At 40.8% G+C, this 23,805-nt stretch overlaps 2 protein-coding genes across 3 annotated transcripts; one reads left to right on the top strand and one right to left on the bottom strand.

Annotated features, from left to right (window-relative positions):
* Nucleotides 1-2,983: 2,983 nt before the first annotated feature.
* PNRC1 (proline rich nuclear receptor coactivator 1) lies at nucleotides 2,984-6,118 on the top strand. The gene is made up of 2 exons (XM_060236975.1): nucleotides 2,984-3,691; nucleotides 5,068-6,118. Exons 1-2 carry the CDS (start codon nucleotides 3,266-3,268, stop codon nucleotides 5,509-5,511), a joined length of 870 nt encoding a protein of 289 aa, XP_060092958.1. The 5' UTR covers nucleotides 2,984-3,265; the 3' UTR covers nucleotides 5,512-6,118.
* An 8,583-nt stretch (nucleotides 6,119-14,701) lies between these two features.
* Nucleotides 14,702-23,159, bottom strand: SRSF12 (serine and arginine rich splicing factor 12). Of its 2 annotated transcripts, none has more exons than XM_060236995.1 (5): nucleotides 22,965-23,159; nucleotides 18,712-18,816; nucleotides 16,076-16,179; nucleotides 15,755-15,896; nucleotides 14,702-15,097 (listed from the first exon to the last, which is right to left on the bottom strand). In XM_060236995.1, the coding sequence occupies exons 1-5, from the start codon at nucleotides 23,027-23,029 to the stop codon at nucleotides 14,803-14,805; spliced, it is 711 nt and encodes a 236-aa protein (XP_060092978.1). In that variant the 5' UTR covers nucleotides 23,030-23,159; the 3' UTR covers nucleotides 14,702-14,802. The 2 variants fall into 2 exon arrangements, with proteins under 2 accessions (XP_060092978.1, XP_060092969.1); XM_060236986.1 differs by having other exon boundaries at nucleotides 14,702-15,157.
* Nucleotides 23,160-23,805: the final 646 nt, after the last annotated feature.

Here is a 23,805-nt window from a genome sequence, read left to right on the forward strand (position 1 = left end):
GAATGCTGGTCATACCTTATTTTACTAATTGTGTTAAACTCTGTAAAAGCCAATGGTAACCAGACTGCTTTCTGTTATAAAAATCAATGTTGTTACAGGAATGACATTATTATTTTAAGTTCTGCCTACAGTGATGAAGCTGCATTTAGGCTTACTGCAAAATAAATGGTTCCTTATGGCAGATTAATCAAATTACACATTTTCCTCTTCAAGGACAGCATTCAAGAGTTAAGACACACAATCTGTAGGGATGAAAAAATCTCTGTGCTCAGTTTGCCTTTGTGCCAGAAATCTGATGCTAGCATCCAAAAATATAATTTTCCAGTTCTATGTACTGCTGGTGGTGGAAAGTATCGTCAAGCCACAGTTTACTTATAGCGACCCTGTGGGGTTTTCAAGGCAAGAGATTTTCAGAGGTGGTTTGCTATTGCCTGCCTCCACGTCACATACCTGGTATTCCTTGGAGGTCTCACATCTAAATACTAGCCATGGCCAACCCTATTCAGCTTCCAAGATCTGATTAGCCTGGGCTATGAAGGTCAGGGCATGTATAGCAAGCACCTATGAATTTTAAATATTTGGTCAGAATATTTTAAATATCTGCCTTTAAATATTTTTTCCAATTTGGGTTTTGAGATAATACACACTGTGAATTTAATTTAATTTTATCAGTTAGTGAGACAATGAAGAGTGCAAGATGAACTAATCAGAAATAGGAATGTATATAAAACCAATGAAACATTAAATTGGTTTGATTTGATACATTCAAGAAAGATGCTAGTAGAGCTTTAGAACAATGTCTGCAGGGCATACAAATTATTCCATTTCAGCTTAACAAAAGTTGATCTAAAACCTTAAGTGTTACTGAGAAGCAACATAGAATAACTTTGTTTTGTTGCTAGTGCTCTGCAAGTTTAAAGTCATGAGCGCCTCACTTTAGTTTGTTATAGTGCATAACCTAATTGTGTGGATTTGTGTGTGTTAGACACATGTAATTTTCTGACAGCGTGAATAGAGGAGCAGAGAACAATGATACAAAATGTGATTTGCACTACTAAAATAGCATTATGCCATTCCTCAACATAGTTCAGAATAGTAACAAAAAATAAACACAGAAATTCAACACTTATACTGCAGATTATGAGTACTGAAAGCACTCATGGGGATATGTCATAGGCCCCAGGCTGAATCCTTGGCACATCCAATTAAAAGGACTTCAGATTGTGGGCAGTACCACTAACTGAGTTTGAACAGTTGATGCCAGTTTGCCTGAGGTGGCGTAATACAGTTTCCTATGTTTATAATAGAAGGGAGGGGGCTGAGAAAACAGTGGCTAGGTCTTTCATGGGTGAAATACGGGAATTCCCAGTTTACAAGCTTAGTCATTACTACAGCCACACTAGCTCTCATTATTAGTGTTATTAGCCTCCACAGATTTAACTCCAAGTAATGCAGCTTGGCTGACTTGTGAATCAAAGCTACTTACAATATATTTTGCTTACCCTTAACACTATACAATTTTAGATCCAAAATTCAACCTAATGTCCCCAGCTTTCGTTTTCTCTGAGACAAATATACCGGAAGTTATTTGGGGATTTCCATGTTAGTTGAGATGAACATTGAAATCTTTTATAAAACGCCAGTTTGCAGTCCAATGTTAATTATTCTGAACATAACCCTCAACGCGTTTATACTTATCAAACATCTTGTAAAAGTAAATACCCATGCGTGGGATTTTGAAGAGCCCCCTTCCAGTGAATCTACCACCCATGATCATCTTTCAAGAACTTATATATCCGATCTATGGAGACAGTCTGCACTATGATCGCACAAAGGCCTTCAGAAGATAAGTTCGACATAACTACTTTTGCACGTTAAGGAGGTTTGGGTCAGGACTCCAAAGCCGGCTTTGCGGTAAAATGAAGGGCTTACGGAAGAGAAAGGCTGTTTTATTAAAGTGGTGCAACTTATTTACACATAACTGAAAGCAAAACACTTGGTTAGAGACAGTTTCCTGAGATCACAACGGAAAACAGCTAAGTGCCTTGAAAGCTAAGTGGCCCGTTCCTTGGAGGGAAAGTTGCCGGTCAGAGACCAGCTTCCCTTTTTGAGCTCCTACAGAGACCCAAGTTCCGAGAGGTATCAGTGGAGGCCGGCATCAGCCCGGCTACTTGCAAAGACCTTCCAGTCTCTCCAGGGCGCTCTTCAGATCCCGGATGCGCTTGGCCAAGTCCGGCATAGGCTTCAGCTCCTGGTCCAGCTCTTCGCAGCGAGCGATCAGCGTGTACATGGAACGAATGCTCGTGTCCACGGCCTCGCCTAAGCTCTCCACGCTGTCCCTGTATGTCTGGATGCAGCCCACGCTGAGAGCTGTCACGGCCTGCAAGCGGCCGTGCATGCCTCGCAGCAGCTCATCCACCTGCGCCGCTGCTTGAACTGCAAGAGCCGCCAAGTCCTGCAACGCCTGCGGGTCGACGGCCGGGATCAGGCAGCCCGACGGGGAACTGAGCAGTATCGGCTGGTGATGACTGCTGGCCAGGAGGCGGCTATCCCTCCTCGTGGCGCCTCCGAAGCCCGGGACCACTGGCTGCTCCTCAGCAAAGCTCTTGGCCTCCAGCCCCTGCGGGACCGCCATGACGGCCGCAGCCTCAGTCATGTTTCCCAAAGAACTTCTAAAGCCTCTTGTGCCCGGCTCAAGCAAGAAGCGCCCTTGATTGGAAGGTGCCTGTCCCCCTTTTCGCCCCTTTCTGATCAGCCAGCCAGTAGAAATCACGAGGCGTAGAAAAACACCCACCTCTCTCTCTTTGGGTTGGAAACTACCCGGGGTAGAAGAACTTCTCTCTCCCTTCCTTCCCCTCCCTTCTTCCCCCTTGAGCGAGTAGAAACGAGGGCGTACTCTGACTGTATTTGTGTCTGCCTTGATTGGGCCAGCAGGTGCAATCAAGGCACAAGGACCGAATTAAATGGACAGCAACAAGAAAGAGGCGGGTCTCTATGAATCCCTTTGGTGCTGATTGGCAGACAGTAGGAAGGGGGTGTGGCCTTCTCGGGTAACAACAGTAGGGCGTTGTGGCGATTCTCTTCATTCCCCGCCATGTTCTCCTAGCAGCGTATCTGATCGCCTAACCATCGCAGCCTCGTCGAGTCCAACCGGACGCTCCGCAATCACATCCCTGCAACCCTGGCTGTTTTACTTTGGCCCACTAGCCCGACTTCTTTCACCTCCTCGCCCTGCTTGCCAAGACGCGACTCCTAACCCTTCAATATGGTGACGACGACTGCGCCTTCTTCCCCCTTCCTGGCCCGGATCTCGGCCGGCACCGAGGACCCCCGGCGGTTTCCCACATCCCTCCTACAGCGCCTTATGCGGGCGGACGCCAGCGGCGAAGGCCACCAACCCAGCTGCTGTCTGGTGGGACCAGGCGGCAGCCCCAGGCCGGCCCTGAAGAGAGTGAGGAGAAGGAAAGGGAAAATACGGTCCGCCTCCTCCAGCCTCTCCCAGAGCCGCTACCAACAGCACCAACAACATCGCGCCGGCCTGGGGCGAAGGAACACCACGCAGGGGGCGCGCAGCCCCTACGAAATCCCCACAACGGCTTCGCCAGAGCCCGCTCTCGAAGCGGTTCTGACCGAGGAAGCGCCCACCGCTTCCCCGAGACCAGCCTCTGTCAGCAAACCTCTCAGAAAAGAGGTGAGGAAAAGGGGGGCGGGGCCGAGCCGAGGAGCACAGCCGTTGTTGCCCCTCGGGGAGGGGAGGGGAGGGGGAGGAAGTTTCCGTTACGCCCGTTCTTGCCCGAGAGCGGACCAAGTCAGCTTCCACAGGCGCAGATAGGCTGAAAAGCTCCGCCAATGAGCTTCGGCGGCTGCGCCCAGCAACAGCCAGATTTAGCCCGTTGGCTACGGTGCGGGGGAAGAGACGTGACGGCGCCGCCGCGCCCAATGGACGGGGGGGTTGAGAGTGGCGTCGGTAGTTCTGGAGGTTCCAGGGGGGCGGTCTGGGGCCCGCTTTGATCGAGTTCGGAGGAAGATGTTTACTGAAAGGTAGAGAGAAAAGACAAAGGCTCTCCAGTAAGAACTCCAGAGTTTCCTGCATGCCTGAAATGAAAAGGCTTATTTGGGAAACGTCCTTTTAAAAGCTCCTCACCTAGAATACACGTATCAAGCCGAGGAGTGCTTAAGGGTTGCTCACAGAAGCCCATCAGTTGTTCGTTCTGGAGAAAGCACAATAAGATCCCTCTGGATTTTAATTTCCTGTTCCCGAATGTGTGGCTTGTCCATGATTGACGAGAAGGCTCTCCAGCAGTTGTTTACAAGTTGCATAGCCTAATAAATCCTGATTTGTATCTATTTGAACCTACGGCCCCTTGGTCTTTCAGAAATAATGGTTCAAGCATTAAATTCCTCGTCTGATGAAGTGTGCTTAAGAGCACACGAAAGCTTACGTTCTAAATAAAAATTGGTTGGTCTTAAAGGTGCAACTTGACTCCTGCTTCGTTCAATTAAATAGATGTGTCTTACTTGCTGAGTTAGATGAGCCAGGAATCTTAGTACAAGGTAGTTTCCCGGTATTGACCTGATAATGGGATATCAAGTACATTTGCATTTTAGTAAGGTCTATCCTATTAAATCTCAAAATTCCAACCATAGTCCTAAATTACTAGTGCTAGGGGGGAAACGTAGGGGAATTATTTTTAATGAGTGGGATATAAACTTTCACAGGAATAGTAAGTAGAGATGTGTGTACTTCTGGAAATAAGAATGCTATAAAATAAGATCGAAAAGGTTCTTTGTGGTCTATCTATAGGCATAACTGTCAGTGGAGGAGGGGAATAGTTCTAAGACTTGTAGATATACCTTTAAGACCAACAAAGTCTTATTCAGAATCTAAGCTTTTGCATGCATGCACACTTAATCAGACAAGCTTACACCCTGAATAAAACGTTGGTTTTAAAGGTGCCATTGGACTCTCACTTTGTTCTGTTACTTCAGACCAACATGGCTACCCACATGGATCTATAGAGATGGCAGTAGTTCATGTATTTATGAGATCATTTTTTATCTTTACAGTTGTTAAAAAGCAAGATGGGGAAATCTGAGAAGGCTACCATTCCATACAATCAGTCTGTTCATAGTCTACACCTGTGTGAACAATCAAAAATTAACAGACAGAGGAGCAAGTGTAATATACAACTAAACAAGATTCCACCTGCAAAAAAAAGTGAAAATAACTTTTGGCAAGAATCAGTATCATCTGAGCTCATTAAAAAGCAGGAGAAAAAAACTGTGGAAAACACAGAAAACATCAAGAACATGAAATCAAGGAAACCCATCTTTCTGACTGAATCTAACCAAAAAGAAAATTATGCTGGGGCAAAATTTAGTGAACCTCCTTCACCCAGTGTCCTTCCAAAGCCTCCTAGTCATTGGGTAGGAAGCACTGTCCAATATTCTGACCAAAATAGGGAGATGATGGCAGTCCATCTAAAAACTCTCTTAAAAGTTCAAGCATAGCATATGGATAACCAAGAACATACTAGAAATTTGAAACCTGCCTTGTTGCAACATGAAGTGCAAAAGACTCAAGTCTTAAATCATAAACATGTACTCTATTTTTTATGGTTGTGTAAATATTGTATATCCTGTAATGTGTATATTCATATTTTGAGGTACATTTTAGTTTTGTTATGAAAGGATGTATTTTATACTGCTCATGTGGCAGATGATTTTGTATATAGTAATGGACAACTTGCAATGTGTGCTTAACACATGGAAGACTTGACAGTGTTTGCACAAGGTAATGAGATTTGAAAATCGAGAAAAGCTCTTCATCTCAAGGTTCAAATGGCAATGTAAAAACAAACTACTAAGGCACTACTGAAAAGCTTAACAATCTGTGGCACAATACTTCGTTGAAGCTTTCAAAAAAAATGTGAATCTGTTTGGAATGGTATTTGGTGTTAAATTCAATTCCTTCTCAAAGGCACATTTGGAATTTGATTAAATAATCCAGTAATTTAGCATAGCTGATTCTCTAAAATAGAGGAGCTGTGTTTTTCGTCCAGAGATAATTGGTAATTTAAAAAAAATGAATTAAATAAAACAATTTGGCCTCCCCTCATGCTGCTGTTATTTATTGTGCTTTGATCAATATTGCTGAGGTGAAGTGATTAATATCCCTGTATTAATGTGCTATGCCTATGTTATGACATCAATCTTTCAGATACTACAACTGCTATGTACAAATGTTTCATTAGACCCTTCTCAACAAATCTTTAAAAATTAGGTGAACAGGATATGAGACAAGCATTAAGGTATTTTATATACTTGATTTGAATGCTCAACAAGCTCTATAATATCTATACTAACTTGCAGCCAGAATATTCCTCGACAATTTTATGTTCAGTTAGAGATTTAGGCTGCGAGATCATGACTGGCCTAAGTTTTTCAAGCGAGTTCATGACAGAAGGAGGATTTGAGCCTGCTTCTTCCTGATCCTAATCCAACATTTTACCACCAGCTGCATCACAAAAAGTAGTATATATCTGAAGTTCTGCAGGATGGGCACAGCCCCCCACAGCAAAATAATGAAGATCCACACATTGAAGAAGTCTTTATGCACATATTCCACTGCTAGATTGAAATCCACCCATGTACAATATGTGAATTGAGCAGTAAATCCTACAATATGGATATGTCCACCAGAAAAGCATTGGGAATGGGGTATAGTGTAACTTAAATTGGCTCAGGCTGGAGTAACTCCAAAGGATTGCAGCATAAGTCTAGAGTCAAGTGTTGTAGGACACCATATTTGTGAGCTGAGTTTCTGAGACAATTCTAGCCATGAAAGATGGAAACCTTTATTCCATTAGAAATAAACACTAAATAATACAGTAGCGTTCTTGAATTCAAAATACGTTGCTTGCAGTCATCTTCAGTTAGTGACATCAGTATAGAAATATAAAACCAAAAAATACCATTGAACTTGAAAGAAACCTTGTGAAGAATTCTCAGATGTTTGTGTTTAGTTTCCATTTTGGTAGGTCTGTTACAAGCACATAGAAAATTTTACAGATGTACTAAGCATACCTGAAGTGTATAGATCTGCAGTAGACTGTGTGGATTGTGGCAACCAGAAGGTAAAAAAATAAGCTCTGTAGATAGGTGACTTGCAAATGCAATTGAGAATTTATAAGTATGGATAAATCTATTTTGACAGAACAGCGTGCTTTCAGTTAATGTTCTTTTTCTGATCCAAAGTGAATCCAGTTACAGCCCAAGTATTAACACTAACAAAATCTGAGAATAATGTACTCAGTGCAGATGCAAAATTTAAAAGGCGTATTCCATTCCAATTCCCTTTCAAACCTAAATGTTCTCAGAGCAGATGGTATAAATGCACTAAATATACCCTTTCCAATATAAAAGTCAACAATCTGCTCCCTGCTAGGAAATGTTTTGAATCATTGTCCACTACTAATCCACTAATTTGAAGAGTTTATAATTTTGTGAAACATCCCCAAAGTTTTATGGCATATTACAATAATTGCAAAATAATCCTCTCACTAGGTAAAAAAGGTAGCCCCCCCTGTGCAAGCATCAGTTGTTTCCAACTCTGGGGTGATGTTGCATCATGTTTTCATGGCAGACTCTTTTATGGGGTGGTTTGCCATTGCCTTCCCCAGTCATCTACACTTTCCCCCCAGCAAGCTGGGTACTCATCCTAAAATGTGTGTTGAACTGCAGGCCAATTCCCTATCAAAGTCGTGTATAAACAGAAAGGGTGGACAAAGGGACAAATTGTGGACAAAGTGTATAAACAGAATGCATTTACTCAGAAAACAGCATGTTTTGTATGAATCTTGGAACTTCACCTTTCCGGAAGTGGGGGGGGGGGGGGGGACTTTCACAGTTCACAATCGGTTTATTTCCACCTGTGAGGAGAATACACTACTGAAATTACATGTTTGTGTTTTCTACTTTATGCTTGCTCTTTTGGTTATAATTTTTCTTGTTAATCCTGTACTTTTGAAAACCATCCAAATCCGTATTAGTATTTCTCCGATATATTTTATCCTTTTAAAAATTTATATACCTCCTTTTCAAATATGCTTAAGCAATGAACAACTTAACCAGTATACCACTGTAAAATTGTAAACAATATGTTACACATTGTCTTTTAATCTTCTAGACTTGAGTGTCCAATGTAGTTCATTTTTATTAGTGATGGGTAACCAAGAAACAGCTGAATCAGTACTAGCAACCACACTGCACAACCAACATGGGCTGATCCTGGACATTGTGTCAAGGTAGCTTAGCTTAACTATTCTGGGAACTTCAACATTTATCTAAGAGGTTAGCACTTCCTGCCTTCCATGACAGTAACAGGACTATCCTCAACAACAGCTGACCAACAGCAATTGCAGAACACACTGAACAATGTTTTTATATCAAGTCTAGAAACAGTTGCTTCAGTTAAGAATATTTGAAGGGGAGATGCCATCCCTGCCTATACCTCCATCAGCCTAGACTATCAGATCAATTTATTTTCAAAGCCACAAAAAAGGCAGGTTCTAAAGCTCAGGGGTTTCCCTGATGCTTTTAATGTCCAGTGTGAAAAGTTGCTATATGGAAGCTGTTACATTTAGTCAGCCATTTTGTGCGTACCATTCACTACCACCTGCCGCTTCCTGCCAAACATTCTTGGCAGTGTGGAGATAAATCAACACGGGGGCTAATCTGCAGGGCAAATTGGTACACACAAATCAGCTCACCATTAGAAGCCGCTGTCACAAACATTTCCAACAGTTTCCATGTGGTACAGCCATTTCCATGAGAAGCTTCTTTCCTTTCTTGTTTCTAACTCCCTTGTCTTCTACCTTCCATTTAGGACAGTGTAAATAGAATTTCTTTGTTCCTAACTATATTCCTGCCTTTGTTTCAAGCAATACTTTTCGTTTCTAGTGGGTCTTTAAAGTGAAAGTGTATGTAATTAAGGCAGATTTGTTCAAAATGCACTGGTTGTTGATGAGTACAGAAAGGTTTGAGCGCCCTCTAGAGGATTTCTTCAGTCTTTTCCAGTTTAAAAGCTTGGGTCCACGGTCTTTTGTGATGCAGCTATACTACCTCCTTGAATCGTGACAAGTTCAGAACAGGAATAGCTGCTTTTAAAGTTGCATTTATTCTAAAAAAATAGAAAACCCCAAAAACTTAACATTTTTTCTGAGGCCAAATTGCAAGTAGTGAGTTTAAGAGATGCACAGACCAGGGCACCAAGTTCCTTCTCATCAGGAAAAAGGAAGGATCCAAAGACTGATGAGGCTAAAGCCCTGGAACCTAAAGAGGCAGTACCCAAGGTGCCTCCAGAAGCCCCCTTCAATCTGCAGGAAAATCATCCAGTGAAAAATATGGTTAGGAACCTTCCTTTTACGGCTATCAGATATCACTTTCAGATATCATCCTTCTCCAAGTGGAAAATATAGCAACACAAGCAGGAATCCATAAGAACTCGTGGAGACGTCTCATTTTCTCTTCCCCTATTCCTTCTTTCCCTTTCCGAAAAGCCCTATAGCCTTTCCCCCTTTTTCCTGCTTCCTTTTAGAGTTGCCAGCTCCAGATTGGGAAATTCTTGGAGATTTGGACTAGGAGCCTTGGAAGGCAAGGTTTGGTGACAGATGCAACCTCAGCAGAGTACAATGACATGGAGTCCAAAGCAGCCATTTTCTCCAGAGGTACTGATCTCTGCCATCTGGAGAGCAGTTGAAATTCCTGGTGATCTATGGAATTAACTGTTGTAGATCAGGGTAGGCATTGTGAGTGGAGAGGGGGTGTCACACCTAGTGCTCATGGGGGAAATGGATGCTTTGGAGGGTAGAGTCTACCACATTATATCCTTCTGACGTCCCTCCCCTCCTCAAAACCCAGCCTCCTGAGCCTCCACCCATCAAATCTCCAGGTATTTTCTAATCTGGAGTTGATAGCACTATCCCCAGCCAACAGCCAATCTACCTTTGTCTCCCCCTCTGTCTTAAGCTCTCCTTCTCCACCTCCAGCAACCTCTACCTAGGAAAACTGTGGCCCAGTTTTGTGGTGCTGACCACTGGGCCAGGCCCACTTGCAAGGTAGGGAACCCTCAGGGACAACATTGGCTTTCATAGGGTGACTGCTATTGAACAGCAGCCCAAGTCAGGTGGTGTCATGTCACCTAGAGGCTGCTGCTAGGCCTAGGTTTCCTAGAATTGCCAGGTCTGACTCATGAAACATGAGAACTTTGGGGGTGGAGCCAAGAGACTTTGGGGTTGGAGCCAGGAGCAAGGTTGTGAAAAGCACGATCAAAGCTCCAAAGAGAGTTCTGATCATCATGCTTAAAGGGACCATGTGCCTTTTAGATGTCTTCTTTTGGATTCACAGAACTGAACCCCCTTGCCTAATCTTTTTGAAATATGGGGAGTTTAGTATCATCTGTGAATTTTATAAGTAACTGCTTCTGTTCTGGACCGTGCATGTGCGCTTTTAAATCTCAACAAGACTAAAGCTGCAGGGAGTGAGCAGGAAGAGCCGTGTGTGTGTGTGAGAGAGAGAGAGTTGGTTTTGCGTTCCTTTCAGAAGCTGTTTGTGTACTAAGAAGAAAAGTAAAGCATTAACTAGAATCTGCGTATGGGATAGATGAAACATCCCCTAGACCTCTCTCTAAAGTTGGTTGAAATACAGCAAATTGTTACATTCAGCAACTCAGGTGAGTAAAGCTGTCTATACCATTGCCCCAGGAGATCACAAAAGTGTGGGCATGCAAACTGTTTATTTTGGCTACTTTGTGTGTGAGTTCAATTTAATTTTAGTGGAAGTGCAGCTGCTGTGGAACCATTTCAATGCAACAAAAAAAGAAGGAAATGAAGACTGTATTCAGGGGGACTGCATTGGTGTATTTTTATTTGTTTTTAGGGGCTGAGGAAGTCTTCCAGCTCCACCCCTCAGATATTTCCTAAATTGAACTTGTCAACCCTAAAGCTAGAACACTTGGAATGATTTTGCTGGTAATCTCATGCATCTCAATAATCATTTATTGGACCAAGTACAGGGATAGTAAAGTACGGTGCATAGACCCACTCCAGCCTCTTCCCTAGTTTTCCCCATGCCCATCACCTCTTTCTGAACCAAACAACAGAGAGCAGTGCCTAACAGTTGTAATTTCCATTTTACACCAGGAGCATCTACAACAGTGATATTCAGTGGTTCTCTTCTGAGCATTGTTCTCCACTCTGGCACGGTCCTGTGTTTCAAGTGGGACTTCTGGTAAGCATGTGGTTTCCACCCTGAAACAGCCACAGCTGGAGGAATGGGTAGGCTGCAAGCCTCTTTAATGTATAAACCTCATGCCAACAATGAAAGGAAATGAGGCTCTTTTGGTTATTGCGAACATGGCTCTCTGCACATTGCAGAATGAGTACCACCAATCTACGAGGTTAAAAATATTGGTCACCTTTCAATTAATCATGGGGTGGGGAGACATGTTTTGCTTTGTATTTATAGGCATCCCTCTCATCAAGAAAGGGAGTCACAGAAACCTCTTACATACATTTCACTTTTTCCAAGGGTGGGACATCTGCCCATTTGAAACAAGCAGCACACAACTTTTCTAGCTCACCAGTAACACAGTCTTGGTGTGTATAATAAGCATAACAGCCCTTAAACTGGGTTCTTGCATTACATCACCAGTAAAGGAGCCACAGAATATTCTTCCTTCTTGTTCTAATAGGTAATATGATCAAGAGGCCATGTGGAAGAGGAAACCTACTATAACTCCCCTTTCCCATTAATATCAATCTTCATAAAATAGGGTTAATGGTATCAGTAAAGAGCTGCAGTACCCGGGTTCTCTCTCATGGTGCCAACAGTACATGTTGCAGCAGCGCTGTTGTAGCTCCTTTGCTGTTGAATTTGGAGTCATTTTAGACATTTATTATTTTTATACATTAAGGGCATTTACAGAAATGCTTTCCTACATGTGGTTTTAATTACGGTTTAATTACAGAGATAGCAGCAGGGCTTTTTTTGTAGCAGGAATTCATATGCATATTAGGCCACACACTCCTGATGTAGCCAATCCTCCAAGAGCTTGCAGGGCTCTTAGTAGATGGCCTACTGTAAGCTCCAGGAGAATTGGCTACATCAGGGGTGTGTGGCCTAATACTCAAAAGAGTTCCTGCTACAAAAGAAGCAGTGTAACAGGCTGAGGATAGCAGTATAACAGGCTTGTTCTTCATGGGATCAAGGTGGGCTTAATGTTGTACATTTTTTAAAAAAATGCTGGAATTTCTATGGGGTGCTGGCTCCCAAGTAAAGAAGTCATAAGAACAGACCGTCTTGCTGATGCTGCCATCAATTGCCAGGCTGCAAACTCACAAGTAGGAGACCTTTTCTTTAGAGAGGATAAACTTTAGCTTGAGTAATCTTTGTCAGCTTATACATCAATGAATATTCTGTCCATCTCCTCCTTCTAATAGAGAAGGTGGTAGACAGGACAGAGAAAAAATTTTAAAAAGTAATGAGATGGGATTTAGAAGGAAATGGGGAAGTAATAGATTTCTGATTTTAAAGTGGTATAGAACTCCTTAAATCAGAAAGGGAAAGAGAGGAGAGTATGTTCACTGAGAAAAGGGTTAAAACGTATGGAAATACTTCCACCCCTCTACTGGCAGATAGCCTCTGAGGATATTATATGCCAACAAAGAAGTGGGAACAGACTATAATTAACAGAAAAAGAGAACAGAACAATTTATCCCATGGGGAAAGAGACAACAAACGATGTCGAAACAATCAACCATGTCACAGAAAGCCACAGGGAACACTCACTATGATGTAAAATAATGACTTGTGTGACTTTGCCGTGCCATCCTTTGTTTTCCATATACAAGAAATAATAATGGTCTACCAATTCATCTTGTTGCAAAAGGGAATCCAGATTCTTTTTAAAAAGGTGAAAGTAGGACTATGTTTTATTGAAAATAGTTTCAGTTATGAAATAACAGTAGTACCACTCCCAACATAAAACTGTGTAACTGCTCATGAAGTGAAATGTAATTTTACTGCCACTACAATGCAGTGTTTATGCCATGTAACATATATCACAGCTATCATACATTTAACACACAAATTATAATTTCCAAAACATTACTATACAATAAAAATATAATACACTGTAAAATGCAAAAAACAAAACAAGAATATCCTTTGTTACTAGCATTAAACAAACTAATAAAGATTTTATACTCAGATAGGCGACTGTTCGATAGTTTCAGGGAGTCAGTTAAAAATGCCTCAAGGAAGTATCTTCTACCTTGGTCTCCTAATACAATATTTTGAAAAATACAGAATATAATAAAATTAATATTTTTTCACTACAAAGTTAACTGCTGAAGATATACTTTTACAAAAACATTCAACCACACATGAAAATCATATATTTTAACTCATTAAGTATATAAAAAAAGTTACATATAATGCCTCTTTTTCATGTCCAATGCATTCAAGACCTGTTTTTTCCATAATGATTTGAGAATAATTCAATTTGTAAGAGGCTGCTGCACAGAACCAAAATTTGTTTCACCCCACCTCATTTCTGGTCCTATGTTCAACCCAGAAAACTATATATATATATATATATATATATATATATATATATATATATATATATTATATATATATATATATGTTTTCCATTCACTTACACTGTGGTCCTAAGCTGAGTTACACCTTTCTGACTCCACAGAATTCAGTGCCTCTTTCCTTAACTATTAATTTGATGGGGAAATGAACCAAAAAAATGGAGGCTGTAAGAGAATTTAATTACTTCTGCTAGTTTTTCTATTATAAAATAAACAAAGTATGACAAACAGATAGATGCAAAATACCCCTATCCTATATTATGCAAGAATTTCCCAGCACTACTACATATTTATGTAATCTGAAACAATTATAAACCAGCTCGCATTCAGAAACAGCACTGTAAATTCAACAGCTATTAGGGCTGAATTACATCAGTCAACTGAAGGAAAAAAAAGACCATGATTATCTGAAGCACATACAATAATGTCTGCCTTAACCTGGTGTTCTCACAATCCCAACAAAATAGGCACCAAATAATGCCAAAAAACCTCCTAGTAATATGCTATCAAGAAAACACTGTCCTCATCCAATCTAGGTCTGTATTAGCAAAAGGCTGTATTCATATCTTAACTGTAGTTCTAGCAGCACAGGCTTGCTTGTACTGTGATATTTTTTTAAAAGTACTGTAAAAAAAGTACTGTGTGATGCAAGCAAATCATAACTAGACATCTTTGCCCTATCTATGACTAAACACAAGGGGGAAGCCCCTTGGTACAACCTCCAGCCACTGCTGAGTTGCACTACAATTAGGCCACGACAGCTCTAGGTAATCTTCTCCCCTCCCCCCGCCCGCACCACGCATCTTGGTGCAGCAGCAGCTGAAGCTACTTCAGTGCCAGGAATGGCTTCAGCTTGCATTGATATAAAGAGCTTCATGATAGAACCTATGCTGTAACTAAGCACAGAAGTGAGCTCTAAGTAAAATAAAGATAATCTAGACCAGACAAATGTTCTAGAGAATAACAGAAATTAAAGGCTTAAACAGTATAGCACATTGACGCAAGGACCAAAAGGAAAATAAAAGTAAGACATTTTCTTAAAACAAACACACAATTACATTACAGTTCTGATAAGCTTTGGACAATTTTTGTTCTACCTTTTTTTTGTGCTCATTGTAACTGTGTTAAAGAAACAGCAAGATTAATCTTCTTCAGATACTGACTGGTTACTATTTCTCTGATAGAAGCTCCTAGAATGCGAACGAGAACTTGAATTAACGTGCTTCCGCGGAGATTTAGACAGGGACCTGGTAGGTGAGCCTGAACGTTTAGGATGTGATCGTGACTTTGTTCTTGAACTGGACCGTCTTCGATGGGAACTTGATGGGGATTTTTCTGCATATTTTGAGCTTCTCTGAGTTGACTTTGACCGCGATCTTCCTCTAGAACCAGAATTTCTCTGGGGTGTGACAGATCGTCTTGGTGAGCTTGAGTGCCTTGGAAGAGATTTTGAACGAGACTTAGATTGGCTGTAAGAATGTCGTCTACGCCTTGACCTGCAAATCATCCAAAGCATTAGAGTAGTCTCTGATGTTGCTATGTGTTATGTTGAGAGCATAATAACCTCAACTCTTTATATCATTTTCTTGTTTGTTTGTTTTTTAAATTGAATAGCAGTGCCAAATACCTAAAGTTTCAAATAACTTTTGAACTCAGAAGAACTTAACAGGTAATTTAAGAGCTCTACAAAAGAGGATCTTAGTCCAGGTATTTATTTTGGAAGGACATGCCACAGGCAATTTGCCTAGTTGGTTTTTGAACAAAGCTTTATGTACACTAGAATAATGAGCAATGTAATGTTACCCTTGCAGTGTTATATTCTCCAACAAAGTCAGCTTCATCTCCACAAAGCTTTATTTTTCCAGGCCATGCAACTGGGAGAATGCTGCCAAAAAAGATAAATCTTACCCAAACTAAGATTTTGAAGATACTCCAACCTATATATGTTGTAGAAATAGCCTTGATTTTCCTTCTGCTGCTATCACAAATGCACAGATTATTTGTGATCATTACTCAAAGCAACACCTACATATTCAATAATAAGTTAAATCAACTAGAACATAATATAATTAAATAAGTATTCTCAGACTTACTCTTTAAAACTGTCGGAGTATCTCCTGCTCCAGCCCCATGAAGAACTTCTGCTACGTGTCCTCCTTCGGCTACGACTTCGTGATCTTCTGTAATCCATTGGAGAACACTGGCGCCGTTCTTTTGATTTCATCTGACCTGGTGCTAGAATTCAAAACAGAACTAGAAGATTGCACAAGAAAGGCACCCTCCTTCACATTGATTGAACATGCAATTACAGAACTAGTTCTTTGTGATTATTTTTCTAAATAATATCAGAGACTATGTTTTTTTAAAACAAAAGTTTTGCAGGATAAGTAAGTGATGTGCTTATATTCACTTACTTTTGCGATCACCTTGTGCAAACTGTATTTCAATTTGCCGGCCACATACCCACTTTCTATTGAGGTTATACAGAGCATCTTCTGCATCACGAACATCTTCAAACATGACTGTCTGTTAAGGACGCTTTAAACATGCACAAAGCAAAAAATTGTATCATACAACATAGACCAAGACTTATTTTTTTAATAAATCAAGTGCTCTTTTGATATACTACTTAAAACTGAAGCTTACAGCTTACATTTTATGTGACCAACTAAATAGACCGGGGTCTCACCAGCACTCATTGCAATAAATATGTATAAGCATGAAAGACTGACACCAGAGATGCAGGGACAAAAGTTTTCATTTCTAAAGAAGTATTATTTCATAAAATTAATGACAATGAACAGGTGCCATTCCCAAAACAATATCAAGTAAGGCTGGCAGTTTCAAAGTTGTAATTACTGGTTTTCAGGTGATTAGCCTTAGGAAAGAGTACTTATTTGGAATAAAAACACAAATACATGTAATAATCTAATTTTTAAAAAGATAAATTCTCCCTCACCTTATTATATGTGCAAGCCAAATCAAAACCAAAGCTAAAATTCTCATTTATCCATTTCTTCTGATATGATTGCAGATTGTCAGTGAAGACAATGGAAAATGTCAGTGAAACTGAGATGTTTCAGTGACCTTCATGGAATAAATTTTAATAGATAAGTGGGCAACCACACTGATAGCATTTGAGTGTGTTAAAGATTGTGTGTCAAAAGCTTTCAGTACTTTAATTTTTTTTCTTTAAACCATGTAAAGGAAGTACATTTTACATGGTCTTTAAATTTATTCCAATAAAAATGTCTTCCACATAAAGATATAAACTTGTTTGCATATAACATTTAAACCACAACTGACCTCCTCCAATGAGATTGTTGGGATAGAAATATAACATTTACGTGAAATGCTGTTTAAATATTGTTTACTAAAACAAGTCAAAATAAAAACATGATAAGTCAGATCACTATTTAGGACATAAAAAAAAATTAATTCAAATTTTCCCAGAAAACCCACATAACTGAAAGGTACACACCCCCAGACATCTGACAAGGAGCTAAGACTGGTGCCAACATCCATTATGTGGCTGGAAACAGGGTCAGTTCCACAGAACAGCAAGCTCATTTGCCAGGACACAGACCCACAGAAGGGCCCAAGACCACCTCAAGAAGGACAAAGTGTGAAATAATTTTGTTTGGAAACCTCCTCTTTCAAGTTAAGGGGATCCACTGAGGCTGCTTTGCTTTAAGTCCCCAAAACCTATGGAATCAGTACTGTTTAGAAGTGGGTATCCCTCTTTAAACTTCTTGTGTGTACTACTTTAAGCACAAAAAATGGAGGAAAATGCCCTGCCCCTTTAACAGAAGCATAATATGTGAAAATGGGGAACTAAAGGTTTTCATGGCATGGATGTAAATAACATCCCTTGGTAAATAACATCACATGCAGTCCCTATTAAAGTGACAGGACACTTTTTCTGCAGGAAGCCGGAAACTCTGTCAATAGAACAGACAATTGTGCTGACAGTGGAATATTATTTACAAACAAGGTTACATTTAATGTCTTTAAAATATAATTATCCTAATCCAGAAGCTCATATGTGCACTGAAATGCACACATGCCTCCTGTGCATCATACAGACTTCCCCACCCATTTCAATACAAGTGCTTTTCTATGTGTGCACATGGAGTCACTCCCTCCACAATACGAATGGCAAAGTCATAATGATAAAAAACTGCATATGATTTGGAAGACCCTACATAAGGACATTTAAGATATACATCTTGTTTTAAGGGCCTTTAACTAAACTTGATGCATTATTTTAATAGGAAGATACCTAGATGCAAAAATAATTTAGATCAGTACTTCTGTTCTATGGCAAACACTGTGACATTTATGCACAAAATATCTGGTTTTCTTATTTCCTTTTTCTTTCCAGTATTTAAAACAAATCGCTGTAAAGGCCACAAAAATTGCAGTAGATCATCTAAATGACTGATACATTTCAGTATTCCATTAAAAATTATTCTTTTTCACAGAAAACCAAACAAATATCCATATCGTTTTCTTGTACTATTTTAAGGAAGCAATATTTTAAAATAAACATTATAAACAAGCAAGTGTTTGACTGAATTTTAAGCGCTTGAGTGATAAGATACAAAAGGAAACTTTGGCAGTTACCTCCATGTCACGTGATCTTGACCTTTACTCTTTAGGGCTTGCTAGATGGACTTGACAAGGGCCGTAGAGCCAACCAAATCAGACTTGGCTTTGACTTTGGAACTCTGAGCAAATGTCGGAAAGCCGAAGCCTTAACTTGGTGTTGCGGCTTTGTCTTTTCCTTGAAAAAGGACTTCCCCTCTTCCAGTTTTCTTTTTATCTGTTTCCACCCTCCCTCTTTATTCCTTGAAGCTTGAACTTTAAAGGTGTCTTTTGGCTTGCCTGCTTGAACTCTATCTAACCAGGTTCATTCAAACTTTGGGGTGCTTGCCAGCCACTGTGGACTGCTTTACAATTTCTGAGACAAAGAAATAAATACATTAAGTTAGGACGCAGTAACAACAATTCACCTCAATTTTCAAAAACACAGTGAAATAAAGGATATTGTATATAAGCAAATCCTCTTGGGCGTCTTGTGTAGAAGTCAAGCGGAATGTATACGTCTACTACAGGGCCATACCGACCAAACTCACGGCGCAAATCCTCAGGCCTGAAGTGTTTCAGAAATAAGGCAAAAAAAAAAGAGGATTTCTATATTATGGCACTAGCTTTAGCACCATGCAGCCACGATTCCCAATCTTGTGTTCTATAATATTAAAGACACACAAAGTATTTTTTTTTGTGAATTATCTAAAGGACAACCATTCATAGACTAATTATTTACTCAACTAAGGAATAATGGTTCAAGAGTAACCATTCTTTGTACACTTAGTTTTCACATGAAATCTATATGTTATTGGCATTTGTTGCATTCTGGTGTTTTCTGCTGGTTTTTCCTCATAGTTTTTAGACTCAATTTGTGGGGGGGTTTCTACATATGTTGGATGTCCAACAGACAAAGAACTACTGAGCTTTCTCAAGGCTCCTGTGTCCTTCCAGGTCACTCACTCACTTCCAGTTTCTCTTGGGCCTGCTAGTTCTCTCTCTCTCTGCATTCATGAATAAATGTAAATTATCACTTCTTGGGATGGAGGTGTTAAAGTGTTTTTTCATGTTGTAAATAACTGAATACACAACTGCTTAATTTTTGATTAATATTATGATCATAAACATTTGTTAAAATATGGGCAGTGACTTTAGATTGTCTGAAAGAATCAATCATTCCCAAGAAAACAGAAAGTGAGTAAGTCTGAAAACAAAGGGATATATGCAGAGAGAAGCAGAACCTTTACTGAAGGGGACTTTTTTCCAAGAAAAAATATAGCAAGATCTATATCGTCTTGTGGGCCCATAGTTTCAATTCTACTAGCAACTAAACTGCAGAAAAGAAGACCTTCAGCAGTGCTAAAAGAAACATTAAATGCTGAGTCTCTTCCCTAAAACAAAAAAGAGCTATGAACTTAACTGTACCTTTTAAGATTCATTCACATGTGTTCTTCCTGACAATGGATCATTCCCATTGGGATTCTGATTTAAATACATTGTGGAAATGCATGCCAAAAATCCTACAACAGCCAGTCCCCCCACCGCAAAAAAAAATCCTAGAATTACTGCTCTATGGAACTGTTGTTTGTACTATTATCGTAAGTCAGTTTTCTTTGGCAACTTTACTGTCACTCTGCTTCAAATATAAGGCAACTTTTGCTTTCTGATAAAAGAAAAACTTGACAACATTGGGGTTTTTAGCTTAAAACAAACATATTTAAAGATGGGATATGATCAGGCTTTGTAATTTTTTTAACAGGTAGACAGCATATAGACAGAAATCTTTCCAACATATAATACATTTAGCAAACTGATAACGGGTTCAGGAGAAACAAGGGAAATCTTGTTCACACAATGCATGTTTCAGCTAACAACTGCCACATGATGTTGAGTTTTTAAATCAACTACACAAATCCAAAAAGGAGGACATGTACAGATTCTGTGAAAGTATAGAAAAATTATTTGAGCATAGCAGGGGCACTATTTGCATATCAGAGCTCTGATGCCTTTTGACTGTTACTGATTACCTGTGAGAATATGTCCTTCAATCATTCCAGATTATGTAATACCCAACTATTTATCTGCTTCATTCACTGAGAGTTCTTTCATTCAGGTTCAGTCTGGAGGTGTGGGGAGAGGTATTTATAGATTTCCTGCATTGTGCAGGGGATTGGACTAGATGACCATGGAGGTCCTTTCCAACTCTATGATTCTATGAATCATGAACTAGAAGAGCTGCAGTCTTTTGCATACTGGGTAGTCATGCAATGGGGTTCTTTTGTCCCCTACAAAGAAACTAGGAAATTCCAACTAATCTTGGAACACAGAGATTGAGAATGTTTGCTAAAAAATCAGAAACACTCTAACATCACAGACCAACAGGAATGAAAACACTCCAGCTGGGACTGGGACAAGATATCTGTTCTCGAGTAAGGATACCCTGAAGCACTATATCCTCACAAAGTGGACAAACTCTATCCCACCTGTATGTAGAGGAACTGGATCACACATGTATGAGTTGAATAATACAAGAGGTGTGCACATTAGCTAATAAACAGGAATTTCATAAATAGGAATCCCTATTTACAGTAGCAAGAGCAATTAACAGGCAACTTTTATTACTTTTAATTGGTTTCCCACACAGATGCTATCCAGACCAAATGGTCTTCCAATTTATTACACTATTTTGCCATTTGATCCTAACTTTGTATCAGTTTACTCTTAACCCACCAGCTATATGTATATCTGTTCACTGTACCCCATTCCTTCGTCTGAAGAAGTATCCATGCATACAAAAGCTTATATACTGAATAAAACTTTGTTGGTCTTAAAGGTGTGACTTGACTCCTACTTTGTTCTATCTGCTCATCAGTTATTCCATATTGCTTTTTTATTATGTCAGCATGTATAATACATTTATATTCCACCTTTCTGCTTGGAACAATAATGTGGCTAATAAACAAATTGTACCTGCCTTTGTTACAGGCCTTTGCAAGAAAGATTAATCTAGCAGAACATTAATGATAACTGCAGTATCGCTAATCTCAAGTAAGCAGTTGTGTGGGAAGTATATTAACCCCCAAACAACATTTCTGGTTGCCAACCAGCAAGAATTTGAACATTAAAATAAACATTATTTTGCTTTTATCTAACAAAAAATTAATAAATCCAACTTTTACTCCTAAACATGATAAAATAAACAGATTTTTAAAATTTTGCTTGTATCAGTCAGAAGCATCATACTTCAGAAATAAACTGTCTGAATCAGGGTTAAAGAGCATTGCTTTCTACAGTATAACTAAATCAACCCTATTCATTAGGTGATATGGCATTTATTTAGCTACCAATTTTGTATTCCAGCTTCAGACCTAGACCTACAAGATGGTAACAACTAGTCAAATGCAAGTACAGTGTGTGAATTCAGCATTTCAAAACAGAGGAATTTAGTATTTAATGGTATCCTAACCACTAAATAGGTTCACGTAAAGTGCTTACTCTAGGCACAAGGCTCTCATTGGTTTCTGCCTGTCCAAGACAAAACATATTCAGCATTCAGATGCAAAGGAAGACAGGACTTCTGCACTTTTAATACTTAGGCAGAAGAGTAAATTTCAACAGGCATAACTAATCTCATTACTGAACTACACCTGTCAAACTCCTGAACGTGTGTCTCAAACCAACTTGTCAACTTTCATTCTACCACTTAATTATAAAAAAGTACAGGTGCCCAGCTTTCAGTGTAAGTGTAAGACACTTACTGTGAGATCAAAGAAACGTTATGGGAAAGGGGACAGGAGTCTACAACGTACTTTAAAGTCACAGAGAAGAGGACACATAAAAAATATGGGGAGGGGTGTGTGGCAGTCATTGCTTCAGTGGTAGAACACCAGCTCTTCTGCCACAGACCCCCCACTTTGAAGCATCTCAGGCTGCTGAGCTTGCAGAGACCTCTTGCCCACAAGAGATCTCCGACAGTCACAACAGAGCGTGCTGCCCTTCTAGATGAACCAGCAGTGATTTAAAGAATAGGATAATGAAGCTTCCAAGCCACCTAGCCGCATGGACTGGAGAAAGGCACATGGATGACATCACACTGAAATGCATACGTTCTCCCAAGAACGTAAACCGACTAAAGAATTGCCCGCGACAGTTATACGATCCATAAAGCTACACGTATACAGGCCACTCAAAGTAGGCTGCAAAAGGGCCGGGGGAAGGAGGGGGGGGGCTTATGAGTATTCCCCTATCCCCAAGCAGCTCCCAGAGGCCTCCTCTCCCTTCCCCCCAATATAGCAAGCAGCCACGACCATATGCTCCAGTAACCAAGTAAATATATGTTGTGCCGTCCGTGCGCCTAGGCCTCCAGTATTTTAGTATTCACAGCCTTTCTTGGCGCGGAGATACCACGGGGAGGACGGGGGAGCTTCGCTTGCTAAAGCTCCGGGGCATCATTCAAAGGGCCAGTCGACACAAATGTGGGAAGCCTGAAAAAAGAAAACGACCCTCTCTCTCCGGGTTTTGGGGTTTTTTACCTGCTTGCCTTAAAAAAAAAAAATCTACCCTTATCCCTCTCCCTTATCTTTACAACCAGGCCAAGCTCTGCCTTCAACCCTCTTCCCAGCCACATCCGGGGGGGGGGGGAAGAGGCCCATCATCCGCCCGCCGAGCCGCCACTCCCTCCATGCAGGCGGGCCGCTCCTCCTCGGCTCTCACCTAGTGGCATCGGCCACGTTCCTGACGAACAACGAAGTGTTGGGAGGCCGCGTATAGCGGGACATGGCGCCAAGGCCCGCGAAATCTCTCACACAGACACACAAACGGAGGAGAGAAGAGCTACGCGCGCTCCAGTCTCCGACTCCGAAGAGCTCGAGATAGAGGAGGAGGAAGAGGCGGAAGGGGAAGGAAGGGGCTGGGAAAGAAAGTGCCGCAGCTGGTGGAGGCCAGAAGCAATCGGCGAAGGGGCGGGCACACCAGAGAGCCGTGGGGTGGGGGTGGGGGAATGCTCTGCACAGGTGTCATACATGTGGCCCGCGGGCCGCATGAGCCCCACAGAGGGCTCTAATCAGGCCCTCCAGCAACTGGCTGTCATCTGCTTAGTTTTCCCTTGCCTGCTTTTTTCAGTCACCATTTTGGGTTTCTCCCCAGATAAGTCAGAGCAACAAAGCAGCCTTTCCCTCTCCCCCTCCCTTTTCCCAAAGGGAAGAGGAGGGAGGAGCAGCCTCAGCCAATAAGGGAGCTTGGCTCTATAGCTCTGCTGGGTGATTAAGTTTGCCAGGCTCAATTAATCACCCTGCAGAGCAAGTGAGACAAACCTCTCTTCCTTTTAATGAATGGCTGAGGCTCCTTCCCCCCCACCTCATGCCCCAGGGAATGAAAGGAAGAACCAGAGCGTCCTTTGCCAGTCCCCACCATCAGGAGAGCTACAAAGAGTGCTTTTAAGACTAGCAATGTTTTAGTGAAGGTATGAGCTTTTTGCCTTGCTACAGAGATAGGGAGAGAGAGAGATTTGTTTGGCTTGTTATGGGTATAACTGGGTTCCCCTCCTCTTTTTCAC

The sequence above is a fragment of the Heteronotia binoei genome, chromosome 1 (genome assembly GCF_032191835.1).
Source record: "Heteronotia binoei isolate CCM8104 ecotype False Entrance Well chromosome 1, APGP_CSIRO_Hbin_v1, whole genome shotgun sequence".
Lineage (NCBI taxonomy): Eukaryota > Metazoa > Chordata > Lepidosauria > Squamata > Gekkonidae > Heteronotia > Heteronotia binoei.